This window comes from Canis aureus, chromosome 8 (genome assembly GCF_053574225.1).
Source record: "Canis aureus isolate CA01 chromosome 8, VMU_Caureus_v.1.0, whole genome shotgun sequence".
Taxonomy (NCBI): Eukaryota; Metazoa; Chordata; class Mammalia; order Carnivora; family Canidae; genus Canis; species Canis aureus.
This window is the reverse complement of record NC_135618.1, coordinates 36586645-36613648: the sequence shown is the minus strand read 5'-3', so window position 1 is coordinate 36613648 and position 27004 is coordinate 36586645. Positions and strand designations below refer to the sequence as shown.

The following is a 27004-nucleotide window of genomic DNA, read 5'->3' as shown; positions in this document are numbered from 1 at the left end:
TGATGGGATATCAATTCTATGTTTAGGCTAAGTAAGATTATAACCTTCATCTTGCTATTTGACTCTTTCTTATTGACTTTGGTAAAGCAGCTGCCAGTTTGGGAGGCTCTGAGTGCCGATGAGCTTTCAGAACATAAAGACTCCATCCAAATCTCTGCACTAGGAGACAGCCAAACCCTAGTATGACTTTAACAACATAACCAAAGCTGTGTCCTCAGGATGACTTTAACTACCCCTTAAAATGCCTGCCTGAGAAAACGCTATACTACCAGAAGAATTTACTCTCTGTTCTAACCAATATCTAATGAAGGTTCCTGGCCTCCCTCTTATAGCATTTTCTAAAAAGGGCTTACAATTTTGAATCATTCCTCTGTCTCTTTGAGATATATATGTATCTTCTACAATTCAGATGTGTGTTTTTCAGGACCTGAAAGTCACTGCTTTGAGATATAATCAGGAAGTATAGGGCCTCTGTCTCCCAGTCTCTGGGGGGCATAGAATTCTATCTTTGATCGTTCCCAGCTAGCAGACACGGCTAGCCTAATTGCATTTACTCTGACCCACCTTTTGTAATTTTTCACTTCATTGACCCCCCGCTTGAGCCTTCACTCACCCCTCCCTCACACTCTCTTAAAATAACCAATCACTTCTGCACAAATTGGAGTGGGTTTCAGATCTTTCTCGTACTATCAGTAGTTACTGGATAAAATCTTTTTGGTAGTCTACATACCAAAGAACTGAGAGAAACCTCTGGCAAAACAATCAGCAAGAAAGTGAGGATCTTAGTTCAACAGTCACAACGAACTGAATTCTGCCAACCACCTTAGGAGCTTGAATTTGGATTTTTGACTAGTTGAGCCTTCACGTGAGACCCCAGTCTTGGCCAATACCTTGATTGCAGTTCTGTGAGAGACCTGAAGACAGGTAAGTCAGCTTAGCTGTGCCTGGACTTCTGGCCCACAAAAATTGTGAGATAATAATTGTGTGGGAGTTTTTGAGCTGCTTAATTTATGGTAATTTGTTATGCAGCATTATATAACTAACATATTCTTCCTCTCTGGAAGCTTTAAAAATTCTCTTTATCTTTAATATTCTTAATATTCACTACTTTCAGAGGCACCTATGTGGCTCACTTGATTAAGTGTCCAGCTCTCGGTTTTGGTTTTGATCTCATGGGTAGTGGGATCAGACCCACCTCAGGCTTGTGCCCCATGGGTAGTCTGCTTGAAGATCCTCTCCCTCTGCACACCACCTCAAAAAAATAACAAAATTAAGACATATATATTTTAAAAATATTCACTATTTTTATACATTTTTTTCTTATCTCCCTTACTCATTTCCTTTTAAGCTTTTATTTATTCATTCATGAGACACACAGAGAGAGGCAGAGACACAGGCGGAGGGAGAATCAGGCTCCCTACGGGGAGCCTGATGTGGGACTCGATCCCAGGACCTCAGGATCACAACCTGAGTGAAAGGCAAACGCTCAACCACTGAGCCACCCAGGTGTCCCTCCCTTACTCATTTCTTGGTGGCTCTTTTCATCTACAGCTTTCTACTTTCTTTAATACTGGAAAATTAGTTTTTAGAGCTTAAAAAATTGTTTTTTTCTCCTTCTGCAACTCATATTATCTAGATATTGGCACTTGTACTTTCATCTTTTATTTTAAACATTTTCTTTTCCCAGGTTATCTCTACATCCAACATGGGGCTCGAACCCACAACCCCAAGATTAAGAGTCCCATGCTCTGCTGACTGAGCCAGCCGATTGCTCCACTTGTACTTTTATCTTACACAGATATTAACTTTTCCTTTTATATTTGCTTCCTTTTATCCTTCCCTACTGCCCTTCAACATTTCCATTCCTCTGTTTCCTAAGTTTTTCTTTGTATGCAATCTACCATTAATATCATGTATTTTATTTTTTAACTCATATGTCTTATACCCTGTATTGTTCATTTTGTTCTTTTTCTGTATTTTACTTGGGGCAGTTTCCTATTGCTTTAATTTTCCTTATAATCTTGATTGATAATGCATATTATAAATTTTGGTATGGTTTAGTAACTCTTTTTCAGGTGGTATTGTGTTTCAATCATTCCAACCTCTTTCTTCGGAGGGGCTTGTACTCCTTCAGTTTTTAGTTACTTTGGTTTGTGATGTCCTAGTTTCCTGTTGATTTTGGCTGCTTTACCTGGTAATGTGTTTTGGGCAAGGGCCAATGGCCTGACCTTTATCTATGCCATTTTCTAGTAAAATGGAGGGGGTGAGTTTGAGCTCTAGGACACAGAATTCTAGGTATCTCCAAATCAGTTAATAATTCCCACTTGCTGCCTACCCCCAAACCAACTCCTCCAGTCAAGGTATTGCTGGACTTAAAGACGGAAATTTGAAAGAGGCTGTGTCCCTGTGATCTGTCTTAGGATTTTGAGGAAGAGAGATATAGAAAAATGAATGCCTGAGTCTCTTGGTAAAATTAATTTATTTTATTCAATGCTTCACCTCAGTTTCTTTTGCTGACTTTCCCAGAGGTCTGGATTATTTCCTTAAATTTCTTCTGAGGAGACATTGATTGTCCCAAGACAATGTGAACAGCCTTTCTCTAGCCTGTTCTTTCACTGTGTCCTGTTCTCCACCCCAGACTGCAGCTACCTTCTTCCCTTGCCATATACATTCATTTCTTTAAAACAGCCTTCAGCTCCCTCAGTTTTCAAAATTTGTCTTAGTTCTTAAAATGTTTCTCTTTTGTAAGTTAGATAAAGGAACCAGCAGCTAATGGTAGTTAATCATTGTAGCAGGATTCAGCAAGTGGTGTGTTATAACTGCTGTTCATAATACTTGCAAAAAAAAATCTGTTGTATTTATAGTATTTATAGCTATTTTCCCTTTTTATTCTGGATTTTGCTTACTTGTATCTTCTTTTTTTCTTGCTCGATCAATCTTGCTAACAGTTTATCTTTTTTTTTTTACAGATTTTATTTATTTATTTATTTTGGGGGGCGGTGACAGAGGGAAAAGGAGACAATCTCAAGCAGACTCTGCACCAAGCACAGGGCCTGATGCAGAACTCGAGCTCATGACCCTGACGTCATAACCTCAGCTGCAAAAATTACTTAATGAATTTTAAAAATAATAGTGAACTATATACCTTGAATGGAGTTATTTACACATCTACTGGCTTGATCTCATTTTTTGTTTAGAAATTTGATACCTATGCCACTTTTTTTGTCTGCTTCAACTATTAATTTCTCAGAGATGTATGTAAAATCATCCTCTACATGTGCTGACTTATGAATCTTCTCATTTCTGTCAGTTGTTCCTTAAATTTGTCACTATCATTTGCTATCAAGATACATACTTTAACACACTCTAACTTCTCTTAATTGGCACGTAGTATTACATAAGTGTTTAGTCAGTATAGCAATGCGTAGAAGTGGTGATTGAAGCTATGAGCATGCCTGAAATCACGTGAGACATAACAGTTCGAGAAAATAAGGGGATCAATGATCAAGACTTAAGAAACTCTTTTATTTAATGGCTGAGAAGGAAGGGATAAGCCTCCAAAAAAAGAATGAGGAGTAAGTAGACGAAAAAGGAGGAGGAAAACCAAAGAAGCATATTCCCAAATGCACCCAGAGTGAAGGAATAATTAATAGTGCTGCTGAGTACAGATCCGAATGAATGTGAGATAAATGGAATTAATTACAACAGTTGAATGAGGGATTTAATGACTACTGCGGATGCTGTGATGTACTTCTGGGGCCTCCCTCGAGGAATAAAGGTCTTATTCCACCGGTTGCTGGGAGTGCTGCCAGCAGACACGTCTCAGCTACCAGCCTCCTTGAGTAATTGCCTTGGCTGAAGAGAACCTCCTTGCCTAACTAAGGTCACACAGCTTTCCTTGGCAAGGCCTGCATTCCTACTGGGGAAAACGTTGAAAGTCCATCGTATTCTAGAGGTCTCTGTGGGATAGGCTAAGGCCTTTGTTGAGAGGAGGCACCACAACCGAACTACTCCGTCTTCCCAGCTTCACTTCCTTTCCCTCCCCTCCCCAATACTGATCCCTGATAAACTTCCCTCACGCCAAAATACACCGGACAAAGTCCGTTTCCCAGGGAAACCAACCTGTGACAATGAGTTTTCGTACATAGGAAGAGATGATGGGTAGGAGGAGAATTGAGTGTGGAAGGTAAGAAATAAATGATGAAGCAGGGAAGAAGCCAAGAATGGGCAACTTATTCAGATCAGAGAATGACGGAAACCCAGCCCCTATGAAGGGCTGAGCACCTCGCCCCCTTTTAGTGCGGGACATACTCGACTGAAAGACAGACGCCAGCTACACACGCAGGATTCTGTGCCACCGAAACTACCACAGAGCACCGCGCTCAGGAAGTCGTGCTTTCTCTTAACCTGTCGGAACACTGTCGTTTCACTGCGCTTACCACGGAGCTAGGGGATGAGGGGCCAGGGGACTCGGCCCCCGAGGCCGGACAGTCAGTATGCGCCAGTTCACACTTCCACCGCCTGTCCCTCATAAGACGCCCTCGTCGGCCGCTCCTGCCGCCGCCTCCCTGCAGCCCCGGCTGAACGACACCGCCCGCCCTTCCACCAGGGGCTTGGCCGGTCTCTCGGATGCAGGATTCAACACCGGGAGCCGGGAGACTTCTGAAAAGAATTTCTCCGGAGAGCCAAGTGAAGAGGAAAAAAGATGTCTATGGAGGGCGAACTTTCAGAGAACTAGCCGATTAACTCTGACGATGACTTTGACCGAGGCATGAGATGAACGCGCGGTGGAGGGAAAGGTCAGGTTAAGAAGAGAGGCAAAACTTCAAGAAAGAGGAAATGAACGAGAAAGCGCAGGAAGCGGCAATAAACAGAGCGCTGCCCACGGGCAGGCGTCTAAGAGGCGCGCACAGCGTCAGGCACTAGTCCAGTGCCGCCGCCGACGTCTCCTCCGGCGCTGGCGGGAAAGAGAAACGTGCAGGAGCGGCGAGCGCATTGGCAGAAAATTTACCAATGACCCCGGAAGCGTTTTATTTTGCGTAGGCATCTTGAGCATATCCTCTCGTGATTCGTTCGTTGATCCGGAAGAAGAGACACCAAACGTCCTCTGCGATTGGATCGTAGCATCGGGGCGGTGCTTTAGCGAGCCAGTCACCTCGGCGACCGGATGTGACGATGCCGGAAGCCGCTGACTGAGCTGGGCCCGGCTGGCGGCTGCGGTGGGCGGGGTCGGCCGAGCCCGTCCGGCGCGGTCTTCCCCACGGACCCAGCGCTGCTGGGGGCGGTGCCATTAGGGCCCCGCCTCCCGCGTCGACTCCGATTGGCTCTGGCGCGACGCCGTCGGCTCGCGGGGGGCGGAGACTCGGGCCGCTCCTCCCAGAGGCCGGGGCCGGGCCGCGTCGTCAGCCGCTGCGGTCCTTCCGGTTTCTGGCAGCCGCGTCGCCTCCTTCCGAAGGCTGGGGTCCTCCTTTCGCAGCGAACCCGTTGGGCGCCGTCCAGCCCAACACCGGGTCGCTCCGGGTCTCGCCCCTCGGGAGGCCCTCGGCCCCTCGTTGCCCACTTCCCTGGAGGTGCCGGCCCCTCCCGCCCCTCTAAAATGTCCAATCACCTCCAGAGGGTCTTCCTGAAACCCGCAGAGGAAAGCTCGGGCAACGCCTCGCAGTGGTAAGTACTGGTTGCGACTCCCCCTCAACACGCCTGCCCCGGCCCGCCTCTTAGCAGGGTGCCCAGGCGGCCTTCTCCTCCGGGCGCCCTGGCCCCGCAGTGGGCGCGCCTTGGGGGCGAGCGCCGGCCGGCGGGGCGCTCACGGCCCTGGAGCCCTCCGAGCGCTCGAGCGCGCCCCTCCTGGAAACATGCAGCCTCGGCCCGCCCCGGCCCCGCACGACTCCTGCGACGGAGCAGCTCTCCACGGGAGAGGAAGACCAACATGGCCGGCGCGCCCGCGTGGACGGACGCCTTCTGGAAGGTTCTCGCGCACTCGCCGGAAAACACGCAGCGCGCGCGCGGACCAGCAGGTGCCGCCCAGGTGGTGCGGCCCAGATGGTGCGGCCCAGGTGGCGCAGGCCCTCCCGTGCGGACGGCTGTTCCTTCAGAGGAGTGAGAAGGAAAGGAAGAATGTGTGCAGGGGATGCTTAGGATATGAAACCACAACCTGAAAAATTGATCTCGTCTGAGGGAATGGATCTTTTCTTTTTTGAAAAGCATTTTGCTTATTCATGAGAGACACAGAGAGTTAGAGACCCAGGCAGAGGGAGAAGCAGGCTCCCTGCGGGGAGCCCCATGCGGACCTCGATCCCGGGACCGGGCTCTCACCCTGAGCCGAAGGCAGGCGCTCCACCACCGAGCCACTCAGGCGGCCCTGGATTTTGTTTGTAAATTTTAAATAGTAGTTTTATATGGAAAGGAAGAAAAGTAGAATGATTGCCACGTGAGATCGGTGGTTGGGAACAGAGTCTTTGAAGCAGCTGTAATGAGAACGCCCTCTCTCGTTGGATATCTCCCTATTTGACATAGGGAGATTCCAGGATTTCTTTTAAAAAGGCGTACGTGGTTGCACATTTCCAAAACAGTTTATCACTAAGTCAATTTTTTTTAAAGTTCTGTTAGTCAACATGAAATAAAAGGGGAACAGAACTGTTAGGGAAGATCGACTATTTTAAGTTGTAGACTCCATGGTTAGTGGATATAGTAAGTGGTGAGAAAAAACTTAATTGGTGTCTGCGGAAGGAAAATGTGAAGAAAGATGGAAATTGAGCGTAGAATTCATGGAAGAGGATTTATGTTTGAAGAACATCAAGCTGCCTAAATTTAATCCTAGCTTTGACAGTTAACAGTTCGTGAGACCAAGTGCCTTTCTCCAGTCTCCTTTCCAGTAAATTAGAGCGCCTAGAGATATTTTTAGAGTTAAAAAAATGAGTATATGTAGAATACTTAGTATAGAAAAAAAAAAGCAGTACTTATGTGTTAGCTATTATTATGAGAATACGAGTTTATTTCTCTACAAATTTTAGCTCAGTAAGGTTTATTTTAATTACAAGTATATGCGAAATGGAATTGTAAGAAGGACTAAAAAAGCATGCACGGCATCTTAAGAAGAAACGGTCACTAAATGCGGTGAGCCAAAACAGCATTGAAGAGCTGCCAAGAACCATTGGGATTCAAATCGTAAACAGAGCCAGCTTGTGTGTACGTATAACGTTTTGGTTTACTTTTGGTGGAAGCTAGGAGGAGAAGCAGATGTAGTGTTCTGTATAGATAATGCAAAAGTAAAAATACTTTCTCATGGTTGTTCATTTCTTCTACCTTTGTTTTGGCCTGGGTATTTGATGGCGTGTAACTTAACACAATTTGTTTTAAGAATGCATTGTTCTGCAATGTTAGAAATAAGATAGTATAAGAACCTAACCTTTTTATTTATTGTGACTTTAACTCTTTTACCCAATTTCTAAGCCTTCGGCTATATGTATTTGGCATTTTTAAAAACTTTACAAAATGAATTAGGTTTTGGTTACTTACCTGTGTAAGTCATTGGGAGTTCGTTAACTCATTGGTTTATGAATTGTGTACATCATCTTCAAATGCATTTATTTCTTCAAATCACTGAGATTTGACATCACATGTTCTGGACATTACCAGATGTTTTTTTGATGCCATTTGACTCTTATTTTGGTTATCGCTTGCGTGTTTGATTCTGTTCTGTTTTGTAAGTAATAATCTTCATGACTTGCAAGTATAATTTTATGAATCATTTGATTAATTTCAGCTCTTTAATTGGAAGCACAGTTTCTTGATTTTTTGATAATTTTGATGGTACTAAATCATTTTCATGAACTTAAAATGAGTATGATTTTTACTTTCTGTAGATGCTTGGATTTTTCTCGAGTTACTGCTGCTTTCCTTTTGTAAAGCTTTTCACGATTGCATTACAGGTTTATTGTTTAACATGTGTCTAGTTCATCATGGCATAAAGTATAAGAATCAGAACTAATCTTAGAATACAAAGGAAAAATCTGGAAGATATTTGTGATAGTTGGCATTCAGTTCATTTAGATTGGGGCTTTATTTGCAAAGAACAAAGCAGGAGTTAGAATGGTATAGTAGAAGACAGTAAGCTTTGGAGTTACAGCAGTCTAGGTTCATATCCTAGTTTACCACTATTATCCATATAGTTCTAACACTTGGTTAGAAAATTCAGTGAGTGCCTACATGACAGACTGTGCTAAATGGAGAGACTGACTAAAGAGGATATGAACCATGCTCGTGAAAAACCTTATAGTCTGAGGGGAGGTGATGTAAGACACTTTTAAATAGCATTATGCACAGGATGCTGTGAAGGCATTAAGAAAGGAAATCATAGGGAAGGTTTCTGGAGCACCTGAGTTTGGAGTTTGGGAATGTTAAGTATCAGCTGCCTAATTAAAGATGAATGTGGGCTGTGCTCAAGCAGAGGGAATTGGTTAATAAAGCACCAGTGTGACTTATTACCAAGAGTCCATATTTTTGTTTGGTTCTGTACTACAGGACAAATAGATGGGTTTGGTTTGCTGTGCTAGAGAGGTTAGACTTCATTTACTGGAGAACATTCAGAGGATTTTAAGAAAAGGTCATGTTCCTGTCTGCATTTTAGAAATCTGGTGGTAGTGTTGATTTGAGGGTGAGGGATCAGGCATATAAAGATTCTATGTAGGTTGTCCTTTCAGGGATTTTGAGGGCCTGAACTAGCTGATGTAGAATAAGGGTGGGATTCAAAGAGATACAGAAGGGAAAATAGGCAGACTTTCAGTGAGTTGACATGAGGAGAAGAGGATCAATTATAATGCCAGTTCTCTGAATAGATGTTGGTAAATTAATTGAGATGAGGAGAACTTATCAAAAAAATAATCGGGGAGGTATTTGAATTTGAAAGGCAGGGTCAGGCGTGAAAATAAAGACTTGAGTCATCAGCTTAGAGGTATTATAATTAAAGCCTGTGATGATAGATCTCATAATAATAAGTTAGGATGTGATTGGCAACTGGCTTCTGTCTGCTCTTAAGCCTTTGTCCTTAAAGGGGGAACTAAAAATGAATGTCCTCAGCAGTGGGCTTGGTTTGGTTAGAAACATGATATTTCATTATCAGTTTATTGTGCATTTAGTTTTGTACAATATAAGTGTCTATTATCTTTACTGGTTGAGTAAATAAGACAGAGACATTGAGATGTATACCTTACAGGCTAACTGAAATCTGTTTCTCCTTAATCTCTCACTTCATGCAGTTGAATTTTTTGGACCATGTTATGTTTGATATATGCTAAAGTAAATTCAAGAAAGTGGATGGGATTGTCCAAGAGAGCATGTAATTCTGAATAAGTTATTTAATACTGAATCTCCAGCTATAAAATAGTAATGGCAATACTCACATTGCCGGGCAGTTTATCAGAATTAGAGTTAATGACAACTATTTATGATAATGTATCTACTAGGTATATGATATTACGTAGTATATATTATTGTGCGTAATTCATTACATATATTGTGTAGTCACATAATGTTAAGTCTCATATAGTGAGATGCAAAAAAAGTCTGGCAGTTGAAAAGGTATGTTTTGCAAAAATATCTGCAAAGTGTCCATCAGCCTGCAAAATTTTTATCATTCCATTTCTACATTTGAATGTTTTATATCAATATTAGAATAATAAAAAATGTCAGAAGTTATATAAGTATGTTTAATATACTTTAAAAATTATCGTGCCTTTTTATTCAAGTTCTTAAACTGCCAAAACTATCAGATTCATTTCCTTATTCTTAGATACCAATTCTATATTTTAATATAATATGATAACTAGCATATATTGGAAGTTTATCATAATTCTGGCCAGTTATTTCATTTACTTATCATAGCAAGCCTTATTGTCTCCATTTTGCAAATGAAGAAACAGAGATTCAGAGAAGTAAATTTACTCAAATTAATTAACGATTGGAAAAACTAAGATTAGAGAAGCCTGTAAACTTTCTAATTTATTTCTCTTTTCATTTTTTCAAGTCTAAACTTGTTAACTGTTTTTGCAGTATAGTTCTCAGTTCAAACACCAACTGGTTTAAAGTAATTAGCACATTGATGATTTTTCTAAAATTTTAAGTGACCAAACCAGAGCATGGGATGGAGAATCTGATTGTAATTTTTGTTCTAATATTAGCTAGCAGAATATGACATTTAAGAAGACAGAATCCTTAAAATGTTTTTGTTATAGTTACTCTTTTAAATGGAAGATCTCTTCTGGATCTGAAAAAAAAAAAAAAAAGCATATTGATTGAAGAAGTGTGAATTTCACCCCGATTTATTATTTCTCTCCTTAGCATTCTATGGAGAGGTGTCAGTTTAATTTTTAGAACTCATTCCATTTGCTACTAGGAAATCATGGTGGTGGTGTTTTTTTGTTTTTAATGATGATTTGTAAGAATTAATTCAGCTAATAGCATTGTTTGCAATGTGCCAGTTGCTCTATTAGGTGTAGAGGATATACACATGAATTGGAATAACCTACCCTTAAGGAATTTATGGTCTGTGGCAGATGATGTGAATCTTTCTCTCTCTCTCTCTCTCTCTCTTTTTAATTCATGAGAGGCAGAGGCAGAGACACAGGCAGAGGGAGAAGCAGCTCTGTGCAGGGAGCCCGATTTGGGATAGGATCCCGGGTCTCCAGGATCATGTCCTGGGCTGAAGGCGGCGCTAAACTGCTGAGCCACCCGGGCTGCCCAATGTGAATCTCTATTAATATACTGATATAGAAGAGCTGTATTTTCCTTCAATTTTTGAAGGAGAAATGGAAGAGAAGAAGGGCAAAAAAAAAAAAAAATCAATGAGTAGACTTGAAAATAGTTTGTGCAGTATACATGTTGTACAATATAAATGTTTTCTGTAAAGCAGAAACATAGAGGCCATATAATGAAGTATGTGAATGAAGTATCAGAAGCCTAAAGTCCTTTGGTTAAAAACCATAACAATTAAAAATGTACATTCCCATATGCAAATAACTATAAAAGCATTATAAAAGTTCTGTTAAAGCTTCTAATGTGTGAACCACATGTTATCAACAGATTCATTGACAAAAGTATGTTAAATACACCCAAGGAGACTAAAGAAAAGAAGAAGTGTGAAGTGTGAAGAAGTGTAAAGAAAAGTATTGAGAATAGTTAAAATGGAGATTTGAAAGAGCATATAATTTTTTTGAGGGCTTACTAGGCATTGGGAGAATGATTACAAAGCAAACAGTACAGTCTCTGACTATGAGAAAAACAATACTCATTTTTTAGAAGACATTGTATAGAAGGCATCATGTAACTCTTAGGATTAGTGGCACCAGTGGGAGTGCTTTGGGGATTTTAGGTTGGAAGAAATTAATGTGAGTTTGAGGACGTGCAAATATTTTCATAAAGAAGATGGAGTTGATCCTCAGTTTATTGTTGTGTTTTAATTTGTTGGAGAAGAAAAAAAATAACCTGAAGAATACTTGGGATAATCCAGAATAGCAAAGAGACCTTTCTGGGAAGATCAGAGATTTTTACATCAAGAAGTTATAGATGGTACTGTTAACAGAGATTGTTACGGTCTATTTTAGATGATTTTCAAATCAAGCTGAATTGGCAATGATGAATTATTGGAACTTTGGGAAAGGAGGTAACAGGATGAAAACAATGCTTTAATCTGCCAGACATACATTATAATAGTTGCTGCAGTCAGAAAAACTAGTTTAAAAGGCAAGCTAAATAGAGGAATTAGATAATGAGGACTAGACACAAGGTGATACAGGTCTGATCTGGGTAGTGGAAGTGACAATGGTGAAAGAGAAGAATGAGTAAGAGCTGTAAAAAGGAAAAAAAAAAAAACCTTTACAGACTCAGTGATTCACTGCACATTTATTGAATGTTTGCCGTTTGTAAGCATCTATACAAGGTGCTGTGGGTGAGTCAAATTAAATATCAGAAGGGTGATAAAGGTAAGTCAGAGATGACTAGATGATTTAAAACCTAAGTGACTTGGGAAATAGTGCTGACATATGCTGACATATGATAGGATTAGCATACTAGTTTTCAGTAGAGAGTAATTTGAACTTTATTTTTTTTTAGGATTTTTAAAAAAATTTTTAAATTTATTTATGATAGTCACAGAGAGAGAGAGAGAGAGAGGCAGAGACACAGGCAGAGGGAGAAGCAGGCTCCATGCACCAGGAGCCCGATGTGGGATTCGATCCCGGGTCTCCAGGATCGTGCCCTGGGCCAAAGGCAGGCGCTAAACCGCTGCGCCACCCAGAGATCCCTTTTTCTTAAGATTTTATTTATTTATTCATGAGAGACAGAGAGAAAGGCAGAGACACAGGCAGAGGGAGAAGCAGGCTCCATGCAGGGAGCCCAACATGGGACTCGATCCTGGGTCTCCAAGATCAGGCCCTGGGCTGAAGGCGGCGGTAAACCACTGAGCCACCAGGCTGCCCTAATTTGAACTTTAAAGTCGTGGTTTAAAAAACAGTCATGGTATTTAAAAGTGTAAGTGTTTGGTAAGACAACATAAATATGGAACTGAGGTCAATATTAGAGGAAAGGAATAAAGGATATAACTGGGAGTCATTGCAAAGAAAAATGAAGCACTTGACGCAATAGTTGAAACAATTGGTACAGTCTTTTAAGGAAGAATGTCTTGAAGAAGAAACAGACTCAAGAATTGTACTTTGGGGGACACCTGGGCGGCTCAGCGGTTGGGTGCCTGCTTTCAGTTCAGGTCGTGAACCTGAGATCTGGGATTGAGTCCCGCATCGGCCTCCCCGCAAGGAGCCTGCTTCTCCCTCTGCCTATGCCTCTGCCTATGTGTCAGTCTGCCTCTCATGAATAAATAAATAAACCTTTAAAAAAAAAAAAAAGAATTGTGCTTTGGGGAATAGTCATGGATGCTTAAAATGCAGAAAATGAGTTAAGAAAGGAAACATTAAGAAAAATAAGCAAGTTGTGCACATCGGAAATCATGTTAGGTAGAGGTTCATAGTTCATAATTAGCAATGTCAGTATCAGTGGGGAGCACCTAGAGAATGACGATAAAGACATTTAATTGTGAGAACATATTTGGTAATCTTTGAGAATGAGATACAGTAGAAGAGTGGGAAAGAAAATAGACTGCAAAAAAGTGAATTTCGAGACAGCTTTTTAGCATATCAGTAACAGGAAGTTGGTAGGTTGTCTTAATTGTGGTTCATGAACATTATCTCCCAACTTCCTGTCATTGAATTTAGCACATAGATCACAATTATCTCTCTAATCTTATGTGACTTTAGTATCTATATGGATAATCTCATTGTCATCTAGTCTTTCTGTATGTAGTTCTTTTTCTCCAATGATTTTATTCTCCATTCTGTAACTGTCCATCCACTTCTGTAGTTCTTGTTGTCAGATGAAATTGCTGCATTTATGAAATTCTTGATTCAGGCATTCTCTTTTCTAAACACCAGTTGCAGTATTTCTAGCTTACTTGTTTAAATATTTCCACTCTGTTTTTTAACTTTATCTGGACCTCCAGTCCAATAATCTCTTTATTTTCTGCTTACACTTTTGTCTTTTGTGTTCTCATTTTCTTCTCATCCTGTTTAGATTTTATGTTAGATTATGTTTCATCATTTTAATAATTTTTACCAGTATCCTAAAGTATTTTCTCTTTGATTTTTTTTTTTTTTTTTTTTTCCACAATTCTTCTGAAGCTACTCCAACCCTGGACGAACTCAGCAATTTTCTCTTTGCTTATGCCTGGTGAAATAAGGAAAATCTCACAAGAGCACAGATTGGTCTCACTATAAACTCATAATCACTACTTATATCCTTAGGCCAACAGCACTGTCTGATGACTCTTAATATTTTCCGAACTCAAGTTGTTCTTTCTCAAAGACTCAGATCTTCTTGATTTGCCTCAAATTTGTATTTTTACTCCTATTTTTAGCAGATGATGTTATGTCCTTTTTCACAGGAAAATTAAAGCCATTGGATCAGAATACTTCAACCCTTCTGCTATCAAAGCTACACTGCAGATCTGCCTAACCTGTTTTTTCAGTGTCAATAGCAGAAGATATTTCTCCACGTCTTTTCAAGGTTCAATTCCTCTACCTGGCTGCTGGTTCCAATTTCCTATCTTCTTATCAAACCTTGCGCTTATTAGCCCTCTTTATCCTCTTATTCTTGATAACTCATATGAACCTTAATATATGCTCTAGTTCATCTAACCTTAGAAAAAGAAAACAGATTTCTTCTTGACCCCATTGAGCCTCTATTTGACAGTCTTTATCTTCTCTTTTACAGTCAAAGTTAGTAAGAGTTGTCCATACTTTCTATCTTACTATCCTTTCTTTATATTCACTCCTCTACAATTTTTTCCCCCACCAAACTGCTTTTTTTTTTTAAAGCCATCCGTGACCCTCATGCAAGTATACATTTTTAATCTACATCCTACTTGGCCTTTCAGAAACTTGTAAATAGACTTGCCCATTTTCTTAAAACTCTCTTCCTTTGGCTTCCATTGCATCAAAATCTCTTGGTTTTCTTTCTATTGCTTAAAGAAAATGGGAAGCTCCTGAAGTATTTTAAGGATCAGTTTTAATGTGATTAAAGCTTTCAGAGGGAGAGGATTTGGCTGAAGAAAAGACCAATTTTGAAGCTACTATAATAGTCTTAAGCCAGAGATGATATTTGCCTGGATTAGAATGGAGACAGATGGTTTGGAAGATATTGAAAAGATTAAGGGAAATTTAGAAGGTAATACCAACAGAATTTTGTGATAGATTAAAAATAGATGGTTAGGAAGCAGAAAATTGCTTGTTGTGACTTAGGCATCTAAGATAGATGGTATGCCATTTATCAAAGGGGAAAAAAAAAACATTGGAAAAGACCATGCTGAGTTATAGGTGCATTTGAGATTCTGAATGGAAGCGTCATGAGGGAAGTTGGATATGTAAGCCCGAATCTAAAAAAAACTAAGTTATAAATCTTTTAATTGTTGCTGTTTAAGTGGTGATTTAGTCACATAAAAGAAATGCACATAAAGGAAATAATTGGGAAAAGCTTAAGAGTAGGAAGAGAACTCAGCCTAAGCTTTGGTGAATTCCAGCACTTGAAGGTTTGTTTATTCTGGTAGGATGAATTGGCAAGGAAGACCAAGGAATCATGGCAAAAGTGGGAGAATGTCCTATCTAAGCCTTGGGAAGAGAATGTTTTAAGAAAAGGAGCAAGTATTTTTGTTCTCATCCAAATATAGTATATCATTTATCTCACTTAATGATAATTGCCTATCTGTGCATACAACCAGCAGTATAAGTCCTTTTAGGGATTGTGGGTTGAACTAGCTTGGAGACCAGCAAACATTTTCTGTAAAGGGCCAAATAGTAAATCTTTCAGGCTTTGTGGGCCATACCATTTCTGGTGTAACTACTCAACTCTGCTACTGTAGCATGAGAGCAGCCCTATACAGTGCATTAAAGTTGAGTGCTACTGTGTACTAATAAAACTTTATTTATGGATGCTAATATTTGATTCTCATAATTTTCACATGTCACAAAATACTATTCTTGTGACTTTTAAAACCATTTAAAATAGAAAAAAGATTCTTAGCTTGTGGACTACACAAAAAACAGGGAGGGGGCAAATTTGGCCCAATGCTGTAGTTTACTGACCCTTTTCCCATAATCGAGCCTGGTACCTGAACCATAAGAGACATTCAAGTAAACATTTGTTGAATAAATTAAAGCTGAATTAGTTCTGGTCCAGTTTCTATGTTTCTTGGAGGTAGGGAGGTGGTAAAGGTAGACTTTCTTTTAAGTCCTGAAAGTGAGAATTCATACATTTATGTTCATGCTTCTCTTTAGAGATTAACTTTTAATTTGCTAAAAGTAAATTTAACATTTTGAGACACTGTCAAGTGGCCAGAAAGTAGTTTTAAATATTTAAAAGGATATAATTATATTATTTTGGGTTGCAGAAAGGTAAAACTGAGTTCCAGGGCTTCCTAGAATGCATAGAATTTTTGGCTTTGGTATTTATTGATATGTATGTTTTAAAAACACCAATAGGCAGTAAAACACCCCTTTACATCGTTGAGAATTCTAATTATTGTCTAGAATTTTTGTTTTCATTTGATCTTAGTCATATAAGGGCATACTGTTGGTAGGGCATGAACTCTGCATTTATGTTGCTAGAATTTAGCATGAGAGACAGTCTATAGGCAAGTGAACAAATAGATTAATATATATTGACAACTTGTGATATGTACCATGAAGGAAATTAACAGGTGTAATATTAGAGACTCATTATGAAAGATGGGCAAAGATAGTTATGGTGTTCAATGTATCTCTTGGGAAGTATTATTTACGCTGAGACTTGAGTTATATGAGTGGGAGAAGAGAGGAGTACCTAGGTAGAGTGGGCATGTGTGATTACTCTGAGACCCATGAGAACTTAGTATTTTCCAGGAACTGAAAGGTGGTTTTAGGCCTAAATAACTTGAGGTATCTGCATTTAAGATATGTACAAATAATTGATTATATAACAGAGATTGATATATTTTGGGTTTTTAAAAATCAGACAATCTGTAGTAAGATACAGCTCATAAGTATCAGGATCAAAATTGGCTAGGTTAAAAGGAAAATTTCCAGTGCGTTCCATGTTCATTGAAAACCATTTAGCTGAAATGATGTTACTATTATCTATATGGATTGACAGGCAGCTGAAACTAATGTAATTCCCATACCAAGGGCTGTTTAGCACCAAACTTCACATGTGCTGAAATAATAAGTCAAAGAAGAAAATGGTTCCTACTTGAGTAATTCCATTTAGTTTCTGAAATGTACCACACTAAGGTTATCACCGTAAGAGATGCCTGAAGCAAAAGAAGGATGGCCTAACAGTAGGACTTCTGAGTCCTTGTCAGTGGGAAGAGCACAACAGATTGGAAAGAGGGTAGAAAAGAATGAGGGAAATAGAATAAGCATAAAACAAAGTGAAATGGAATCCTGGGCAATCAGAGTAAAAGGAGGAGGACAAGAAAAAAGAATTCAAGTAAAGAAGGAAGGGAGGATGCTAATAGTTTAAGAGGAAAATATTCTAATAGGCATAATTTTATACAGAGTAAAATCTTAGAAAAGTCTAATTTACCCATTGCCTAGTCATTGGAGAAATTCTAAATCAAAGCTGATCATCTTTGATTATCTCTTCTACTTAAAAATATGTTTTACAATATTTCACTTTGAAAACTCAAAGTGACAAATTACATATCATTTTATAATTTTGTATCTTTTTAAAATATTTGTAAATATTTGTTTTTAAATAAAATGTATATACCGTCTAGTATATTGTATTTATTTACTCAATGTTCTTTTAAGTGTTTCAGGCTGCATGTACCAAGTAGTTCAGACGATTGGCTCGGATGGAAAAAATCTTCTGCAATTACTTCCAATTCCTAATTCTTCTGGAAATCTTATACCGCTAGTTCAATCTTCAGTCATGTCTGATGCTTTGAAAGGGAATACAGGAAGCCCAGTTCAAGTTACTATTCAGACTCAGATTTCCAGCTCTTCCACAAGTGCATCAGTTCAATTGCCCATTTTTCAGCCAGCCAGTTCTTCAAACTATTTTCTTACAAGAACAGTAGATACAGCAGAAAAAGTTAGAGTTACTTCTGTGGGAACTGAAAGTTTTACCTCATCAGTTTCTAAAGTTCAGAGTCATGGTGTGAAAATTGATGGACTCACCATGCAAACATTTGCTGTTTCTCCCTCCTCAACACAAAATGATTCACCTTATATTTTAGTAAATACTCAGAGTCTTCCAATGACTGTGAAGTCTCCAGTTTTGCCTTCTGGGCATCATTTACAGATTCCTGCCCATGCTGAAGTGAAATCTGTACCAGCGTCTTCATTGCCTCCTTCAGTTCAGCAAAAGATACTTGCAACTGCAACCACAAGTACCTCAGGAACAGTTGAGGCCTCCCAAATACCAACTGTTATTTACGTATCTCCTGTAAACACAGTGAAAAATGTAGTTACCAAGAACTTTCAAAACATTTACCCAAAACCTGTTACAGAAATAGCAAAGCCAGTGATACTAAATACACAAATTCCAATGAATGTTGCTAAAGAGACACAATTAAAAGGTGGTCAGCATTCTCAAGCTGCTCCTGTGAAATGGATTTTTCAAGAAAATCTACAGCCTTGCACTCCATCTCTTGTTCCTGTTAAGTCTTCAAATAATGTGGCTTCAAAGATTTTAAAAACTTTTGTAGATAGGAAAAGTTTGGGAGATAATATAAATATGCCATCATTGAGTACTGTGAGTCCTAGTGGGACACAATCCAAAAGTATGCCTATTAAAGATAATGCTTTGGTTATGTTTAATGGGAAAGTCTATCTATTGGCTAAAAAGGGGACAGATGTTTTGCCATCACAAATTGACCAACAGAATTCTGTTTCTCCTGATATTCCACCAAGAAATGATACATCACAAATAGTGAGTTCAAGTGCAGTGACAGAAATATCCAGAGAGGTTGTAAATATTGTTTTGGCTAAAAGTAAATCTTACCAGATGGAGACAAAGTCACTCTCAAATATTCAGCCTGCTTCCATGATCAATCTAAGGGCAGAGAAGAATAAAAAAGTGGAGAAACCATCTCTTTCTACCCCAAACCCACATAATATGAATCAATCCATTAACTACTTAAAACAGAGTAAGACTTTATTCACAAAGCCAGACTTTCCAGATGGATTTAGTACAGTACAAAATGCCCCCAGAAAAGGAAATACCATCCAGAGCAGAGAGAAAATAAGTTCCTCTGTTGATGCAACAACTCTTACTTCACAACAGTGTGTTTTCAGAGACCAAGAACCAAAGGTAATTTTCCCATGTCAGGGTGTTCTTTTTATCTATCTATATAGAAAATTTTTCTTTCTTAATTCTCAAAGTTAGTTACCTATGACACCTCTCACCCCTCCCCCCCCCACCGTAACCTCCTTTCCCATCTTCCACTCCATCACACACATACTGAACACACATGAATGCTTAAGTCAAAGCTTTTATTTGAAGGAAATGTTTGAGGAACATAATAGAGTCCAAGAAGCATCTTTCTCTTAAATCATTTGGCATGCCAAATCTTTAAAACAAAATCAAACAAACAAAAACCTCAGAGCAATAAGGTTTAAGAGAGTTGTTGAATGATAATGTGAATTCAAAGCTTGGTAAAATTCTGTGTCTGTGTGTATTTATATATATATGTGAACACACATATATATACATATGTACATACATTAATAGATTTTGTTAGCATATGAAAAGATCAATATGCATCTAGGAGAGCTGGGTTTTTTGTTTGTTGGTTTTGTGATAGTAGGGAGATATCTGGCAATTTTAGATAGATGGTAGAAGGGATAGAATGGGGCTTAATACCTTTCATTTGCAGAAATAGGATTTATCAACATTTTTTTTTTTAGTAGACAGTTTCCTTTTTTTTTTTAAAACCCTTTCTGACTGTTCATTTATTCAACATATCCACATAGTTACCTTTCTGTTCTTTTAAAAAATGTTTCTCTGTGCTAAGTATTTGTGCCTATTCTTTTCTTTCATAGAGGTCTACTTAATAATGTCAGTGTTTCTCCCCTTTGGTATGGAATTCATTGAATTCCAGATATGTAAGAGGGTAAATTCTGAAGTATAAGATTGATTGAAGGCATAAGACTTTTCCAGAAGACTGCAATTTCCAACTAATGTTTTATAGATTATTTTTAACTTGTCATTAGTCTGTGTTCTTATTTCAGTTGTTTGGGAATCAACGATTTGTTAACTTTTCTAGTGCAAGAAAGCAACATGAGAAATTTTAGGGGAACAATTAAGTTTGTACTCAGTTAAGTTCGTTTTTTTGAGTGTGGGTGGTAAGGCAAGGGTAATGCAAACCAACCACTTAGGACTTTAGAGCATGATGTTTTGAGTAAGATGAGATGAACACTTAGTTGCTAGTCTGATAAAATAGCTTAAGTAATTAGCAGTATTGTTTGTGTGTTTTGTTTTCCTAATTCCAGATCCAGAATGAGATGGCATCAACATTCAAAAAAGTTACTCAAGAAAGAAATGACAAGAACCATTCCCAAGGAGGAAGCAATAAGGCATCATATCTGAAGAATGATGCTGAATTTAAAAAGATATTTGGTCTCACTAAAGATTTGAGAGTGTGCCTTACTCGGATTCCTGATAATTTGGGCTCTGGAGAAGGTTTTGACTCCTTTAGCAAGAGTGATACTTACAAAGAGACAGAGTTGATAGTGAAGGAGGAAAAGAAAAAACAGGTAATAGATTTTTGTGTCCTTTGTAGTTACTCCAAAGCTTTATGGATGTATTTATTGATTTGGGGTTTTTTTAGTCTTTGCATTAATAGGAATAATAGTTGTTATCAAACTTGCATATATGTATATTTTATACCAAATCAGTGTTAAAGAGAACCATATATATAAATGTAAAAATGCATCCCTAGTTAGAGATGTTGCATTAAGTGTTTCTATTCATCTGTTTGTATTTTTTCATCAAATAATTAAAATGGCCATCACTTTCTAAACTAGTTACCCTACTTTGAAGACACTATCTAAAATAATCCAAGTGTAGGGAAAATGGGGAAAAGTGTAGATATTCCTTGCAGTATCACCCTTAATACAAACATTTTAAGAAACCTACTTGGTCAATAATGATGAAAAGAAACATCCCTATAACTGCCTATTGTTATTCTACTTAGATATATATCATTATACTGTTTAATATCCTGAACTTTAGGTCAGAGACCAGTGAACAAGTTCTTTACGTATGGCTGTTATATTTTGATATATTTGATACATCAAATTTGATATTTTGGTAATATTTTGATATTTTGATAATAGATCAATTCATCTAATACTTAAGCAGGAAAATGTAAATTAAGCAATTTATTCCCTGGGAATATCATTAGGATATTGCTATTCATTTTAGTACTGTACAGTGGTAAACAATTTTTTGCTGTAGTTTTAATATGTTGAAATTAGTATTTGTTACTTGCAGGCTTAAATTTGAGAACACACTGTCTATATGGCAATAATTTGTTTTTGTTTTGGAATCTTACTCAACAGGGTTTTGATAAGAAAAGAAAAGCAAAAGCCGTTAAGAAGATGGATCACACAAAGAAGAGAAAAACAGAGAGTGTTCATAACACAGCTGTAAATGGAGGAAATAATGTCACCATGTCCCAACTTGTCAGCAGTATTTTACCAGCTTCAGATGTATCACGTCATAACATTCTCACAGGCCACAACAAAACCAGAGAAGAAAAGAGAACTGAGGTTGAACACTATACCCCAGAGAACCAGGAAAAAGGCACATTGAGTTCAAATGTAGCTTTTGAACAAAGTCATTCCTTTAATAAAAATTATACGGAAGATATTTTTCCCATAATGCCACCAGAGTTAGAAGAAACCATTCGAGATGAAAAAATAAGAAGACTTAAGCAGGTGCTGAGAGAGAAGGAAGCAGCTCTTGAAGAAATGCGTAAGAAGATGCACCAAAAATAATAAAATACTTCTGTACTTAAAGACCGGAATGAAATATATGTGTGTTTCTTTCATACAGTTTCGCATTAAGTTAATTATGGATGCATTCTGAAAGTGTTTTGAATATGAAACTTTCTTTCATCAGTTGATGATTAAATTTTATTTAAGGACTACAAAAAATATTGATTCACACATGACTCTTGTGAATAATCTACCTGGGGTATCTGAATCTTTGTCTAGATACCTTTTATGTTCTATTTTTCTATTTTAATTAGAATTCCTGAAATTTGAATATTTGTGCGAGGTTTTTGTTATTTGCATCTTTAGCTGAACCGCTCAGGTGTTATTTCAACAGTAGATAATTATTGTATACTACTGAAATTATACAATGCAAGGGAGGAAATCAGCTCTAAACTTAGCTTTGCCAATTGGCTTATATATGTACTCACTTAGTCTGTATTCATAAAATGATACCATTGTTGTAATTTTTTTTATTTCCTAAAAGAAAATGTATTATAGCAGTATTATTTAAAAATGCAAACATTTCTCAAGAGGGAGGAGTACTTGTTTTGTGGCTCTTACAAAGTAGTTTTATATAATCCAAAATGGGTTTTAGAATCCAGGCTGTATAATGTATTTGCTTAAAGTAATGCATTATTATTCTTAGGTAAATGGTTTTTCTTCTTCATCCTCCTCCTCCTCTTCTCCTTTTTTGGAATGTGTATATATGTAACTGTGAAAAGTAAATCTGATCAATGGCCACATTTAATACTTTTTAAAATTGTCAAGTATACTTTTTCTTAATGGAGGCAAACATTTTTCTGTCTAGTTATGTTTGATTTGTACAGTTTGGGAGTTGTGTGGCGATAGGGATTAATGGGAAGAAGGAAAAGTTTGCCCCCTCCAAAAAGGAAACCCCCCCCCCCAATGAACGAATTTCCAGAAGTAAGGTCACATAAAATCTATACACACTGAGAAGGAAGTAGAGCAAATCCAAACTGATCAACTAACTTTCTCCTGCCTTTTATTTATTGTAGTAGTTTTGTTGAGATGATTCACTTACCATCAGTTCACCCTTTAAAAGTGTACAATTCAATGGGTTTTATTTTAATAGTTACAGAATTGTGCAACTATCAACGTGACCTAATTTTAGGACATTTTCATCACTCCCCAAAGAACCTTATACCCATTAGCAGTCACTCCCCAGGCCCTCCTCCCTTCAGCCCTAGGCAACCACTAACACACTTTATGTCTCTATGGATTTGTGGAAATTCATAAGCATGGTATAAATCATTCAGTATGTTTTCTTACGGGTTTGATTTCTTTCACTTAATGTTTTCAAAGTTCATTTGTGCTGTGGCATGTATTAGTACTTAATTCTTTCTATAAATTATTGAGTAATATTCCATTGTTTGAATATACCATACTTTGTTTTCCACTCATCTGCTTATGGACATTTGGATTGCTTACACTTTTGGCTTCTAGGATATTATGTTGCTGTGAATGTTTGGATATAAGTTTTTATGTGAACATATGAGTATATACTTAGGAGTATAATTGCTGGGTCTTATCCTAATTCTGTTTAACATTTTGTGGAACTGCCAAACTATCCCTGTCAGGTTTTTCTACCCTTCACCAAAATGGATCTTGTCAAGCACATCAGTGACTTCCCATGTTGCTAGGTCTAGCAATCCGTTATCAGTTGTCTTTATCTTTCGGGGAAAGTATAATTTCATGAATCATTCATTACCTCCTTTGAAAAATTTTAAAGCATTTTATTACAGAAGCAGTACACGTGCTTTGTACAAAATTTTAAAATACGGTGAGCTTAAAAGTATTAAAAAATGAAGCTCTAATATAAAACACTAATGTTGGGGCTTGGAGATATGTAATTACCTCTTTCGTTGGGTTTATTCATAGGTATCTAATGGTTTTCAGTGCAGTTGTAAATGAAGTAGATTCCTTAATTTCTCTTTCTCTTTATTGGTGTACATAAATGTAGATTTCTACAATGATTTTGTGTCTTGTAATTTTACTGAATTTGTGTTATCAGTTCAAATAACAGTTTTTATTTAAAAACTGTTTAAAAACTGTTTTAGCAGTTTTCTGGTGGAGTCTTGAATTTTCTATATATCCATAGACAAGGTTTGACTTCTCCCTTGCCAATTTGGATGCCTTCTATTTCTTTTTGTTGTCTGATTGTTGTGGTTAAGACTTCCAGTACTATGTTAAATAACAGTGGTGAGAGTAAACATCTCTGTCTTATTCCTGACCATGGAGGAAAAGCTCTAAGTTTTTCCCCATTGAGGATGATTTTTACCTGTTTTTTTTTTTTTTTTTTTTTTATGTTGAGGTATGTTCTCTCTAAACCTACTTTATTGAGGGCTTTTATCATGAGTGTATGTTATACATTATGAAATGCTTTTTCTACATCTATTGAAGTGATCATATAGTTCTTATCCTTTCTTTTATTAATGTAGTGTATCACATTGATTTGTGAATACTGAACCATGCTTGCAAACCAGGAATAAATCCATTTATCGCAGAGAATGATTCTTTTAATGTACTATTGGATTCTGTTTGCAAGTATTTTACTGAGAATTTTTGCATACGTGGTCATCAGGGATATTGGCTTATATATACTCTTATTTTTTGTTGTGTATTTATCTGGTTTTGAATCAGGATAATGCTGGCCTTATAAAATGGATTTGGAATTTTTCCTTTTCTATTTTTTCTGGAATGATTTGAGAATACATATTAACTCTTTAAATGTTTGGTAGAGATCTCCTTTGAAGCCATCTGGCCCTGGATTTACATTTTTTAGGAGTTTTTGATTATTGATTCAATTTCTTTGCTGGTTATAGGTCCGTTCAAGTTTTTTTATTTCTTCCTGTTTCAATTTTAGTAGTTTATATGTTTCTAGGGATTTATCCATTCTTCCAGGTTGTCCAGTTTATTGGTATATAGTTTTTCATAATATTCTCATAATTTTCTGTATTTCTATGGTGTTGGTTGTTACTTCTCTCACTTGTGATTTTATTTATTTGCATCTTTTTTTTTTTTTCTTTTTGATAAGTCTGGCTAGAGGTTTGTCAGTTTCTTTTTTTTTAATCTTTTTTTCAAAGAACCATCTCCTGGTTTCATTGATGTGTTCTATTGGGTTTTGGTTTTTGGTTTTGTTTTGTTTTAGTTTCTATATCATTTATTTCTGCTCTGATCTTTATTTCCTTCTGGCTTTATGCTTTGTTTGTTCTTTCCCAGCTCCTTTAGATTGGAAATACAAAATTAAAGGCTCTTAGTACATATTTGAAGTCATAAGTCTGAATAACATCACTTAAGGAGATGGTATAAACAGAGGGTAAAATTGTGGACTCATGTCTTAGTATATTTAAAGTTTGGGGAAAGGACATTTATGAATTTTGAGGAAGAAATGTATTTTGAGTGGATTGTATTTGTAAATCCTTGAATAGTGTCTGACACAGTAAACAATATATCAGTATTCGTTAAATAAATTCAACTAAAATCACCCTGATATATTGCATTCATCTCCCATTTCATTTCATTTTCTTGCTTGTTTTAGCCTTTTTCCTTTGTTTTTTCTGCTTTATATTTAAGGTTTTGTTGATCATGAAATCATCAAGCACCTACATTTCTTCTGATATTATACTGAAAGTGGCTTGAATCCTTTACAGCAAAATCTCCAAAGTTTGTCTGGACTGATGGTCTCAGACTCCTACTTGCTCATTCTGAAATTCACTCAAATTAGAGTTTTATCTTTACCACTCCACCAAGACTTTTTTAAACATTTTTTTCTCCAACAACGTTAAAAATTTGCTAATTCTAATGTCAGTTATTAGTCTCTATCTTACTTGACCTGTCCGTAGCATTTGACAATTTTTACCAGTCTCTCAGTGAAATGTGTTTTTCACTCTGCATCCAAAGCACCATATTCTTGTTTTCCTACTACCTTACCGGATGCTCCTGTCTCTTTGGCTGATTCCTCACTTTCTCCATAATTTCTTATTGTTAGAGTTATTTATATGGCTTAGTGCTTGTATGTCTTTTATGTCTATACTTGTATTGATCTCATCTAATTCTTATGCATCAGTACTTCTGCATAGTATCTTCAGGAACTCTCCTTTGAACTTCAACACTATATATCCAATTGTCTTCTTGCATTGCCACTTAGAAGTTGGGCATCTCAAAATTAACTAATGGATCGGACCCAGCTTTTGATTATCATCCACACCCAAAATTTGCCTCAACCAAGATTTTCTCTCAGTTAATGAATCATCATTGCAAATGCCCCAATAACTATTGCAGACAAAATTCACCAATGGATGCTAAAATGAGTGGGTAAAAGTTTGAGAAGAAACAGGATTTGGAGTCTCCAAAGATATTTATTATTAACTGTAAATTTAAGATAGTAACTATTCATGGTGAAACCTAGAAGACACCAACCCATGCAAATGATCAAGGTAAATATCACCAGTAATAAGACATACTGATACCACAAATCCATTGTATGATGCATAAAGTGTGTGTGGTAGTCTTTCCAAAAATATAAGACCTTTCTGCTAAGAGTGTTTGTTCCCCCCTAAAATTCATACATATGAAGCCCTCACCCTCAGTTTGGCTGTATTGGAGACGGGGGCTCTAAGGAAGTAATTAAGGTTATGTGAGATAATAAGGATAGGGCCCTAATCCAATAGAATTAGTGTTTTTTTTTTTTGTTTTGGTTTTTTTTTTAGAGATTTTATTTACTTATTCGAGAGAGGCAGAGACACAGGCAGAGGGAGAAGCAGGCTCCATGTAAGGGGCGGCCTGATGTGGGACTCGGTCCCTGGACTCCAGGATCACACTCTGGGCTGAAGGCAGACATTCAACTGCTGAGCCACCCAGCATCCCAGGATTAGTGTCCTTTTAAGAGGAGACATCAGAATGCAACCCTCCTCTCGATACACTCACCCCAGCACAAATGCACTAAGCCAGTATGCTGAAACTGAGGAAATGTTATATGAGGACACTGAGAATGCTGCCCTCCACAAACCAGGAAGAGGACTCTTACCAGAAACTGAATTGGCTGGAACATTGATCTTGGACTTCTTGAACTGTGAGAAATATTTTTGTTGCCTAAACCACCTAGTCTGTGGTATTTTGTTATGGTAGCCTTAGCCGACTAATACACTTTCAAGGATGAGAAATTATCAGATAAACTCATTTTCTGGGGCATTCTTCAAAATTACTGATTAGTATTCTTCTAAAGTGTCAAGATCCACAGACAAAAGAGTGAAGAACTGTTACAGACTGGAAGAGACTAAGGATGGGGGTGGGGGTGGGGGGAACAACTACATGCGATATGGGACCTAGGATAGGATTGTGGAACAGAAAGTTGACATAAGTGGAAAAGATATGTGAAATTTGATTAAGGCCTGTAGTTTAGCTAA

At 37.7% G+C, this 27004-nt stretch overlaps 1 protein-coding gene across 3 annotated transcripts; it reads left to right on the top strand.

Annotated features, from left to right (window-relative positions):
- Nucleotides 1-5174: 5174 nt before the first annotated feature.
- On the top strand, nucleotides 5175-22338 carry LRIF1 (ligand dependent nuclear receptor interacting factor 1). Of its 3 annotated transcripts, none has more exons than XM_077905829.1 (4): nucleotides 5175-5664; nucleotides 17385-18888; nucleotides 20070-20333; nucleotides 21141-22338. In XM_077905829.1, exons 1-4 carry the CDS (start codon nucleotides 5597-5599, stop codon nucleotides 21576-21578), a joined length of 2274 nt encoding a protein of 757 aa, XP_077761955.1. In that variant the 5' UTR covers nucleotides 5175-5596; the 3' UTR covers nucleotides 21579-22338. The 3 variants fall into 3 exon arrangements, with proteins under 3 accessions (XP_077761955.1, XP_077761954.1, XP_077761956.1); XM_077905828.1 differs by having other exon boundaries at nucleotides 5285-5664; nucleotides 17393-18888; XM_077905830.1 differs by lacking the exon at nucleotides 17385-18888 and having other exon boundaries at nucleotides 5356-5664.
- Nucleotides 22339-27004: the final 4666 nt, after the last annotated feature.

Bases quoted from the DNA above. Each gene is read 5' to 3' on its own strand.
- LRIF1 (XM_077905829.1), top strand. From the start codon at position 5,597: ATGTCCAATCACCTCCAGAGGGTCTTCCTGAAACCCGCAGAGGAAAGC. The intron at 5,665-17,384 runs GTAAGTACTGGT...TGTTCTTTTAAG, and splicing joins TCGGGCAACGCCTCGCAGTG to TGTTTCAGGCTGCATGTACC. The intron at 18,889-20,069 runs GTAATTTTCCCA...TCCTAATTCCAG, and splicing joins TCAGAGACCAAGAACCAAAG to ATCCAGAATGAGATGGCATC.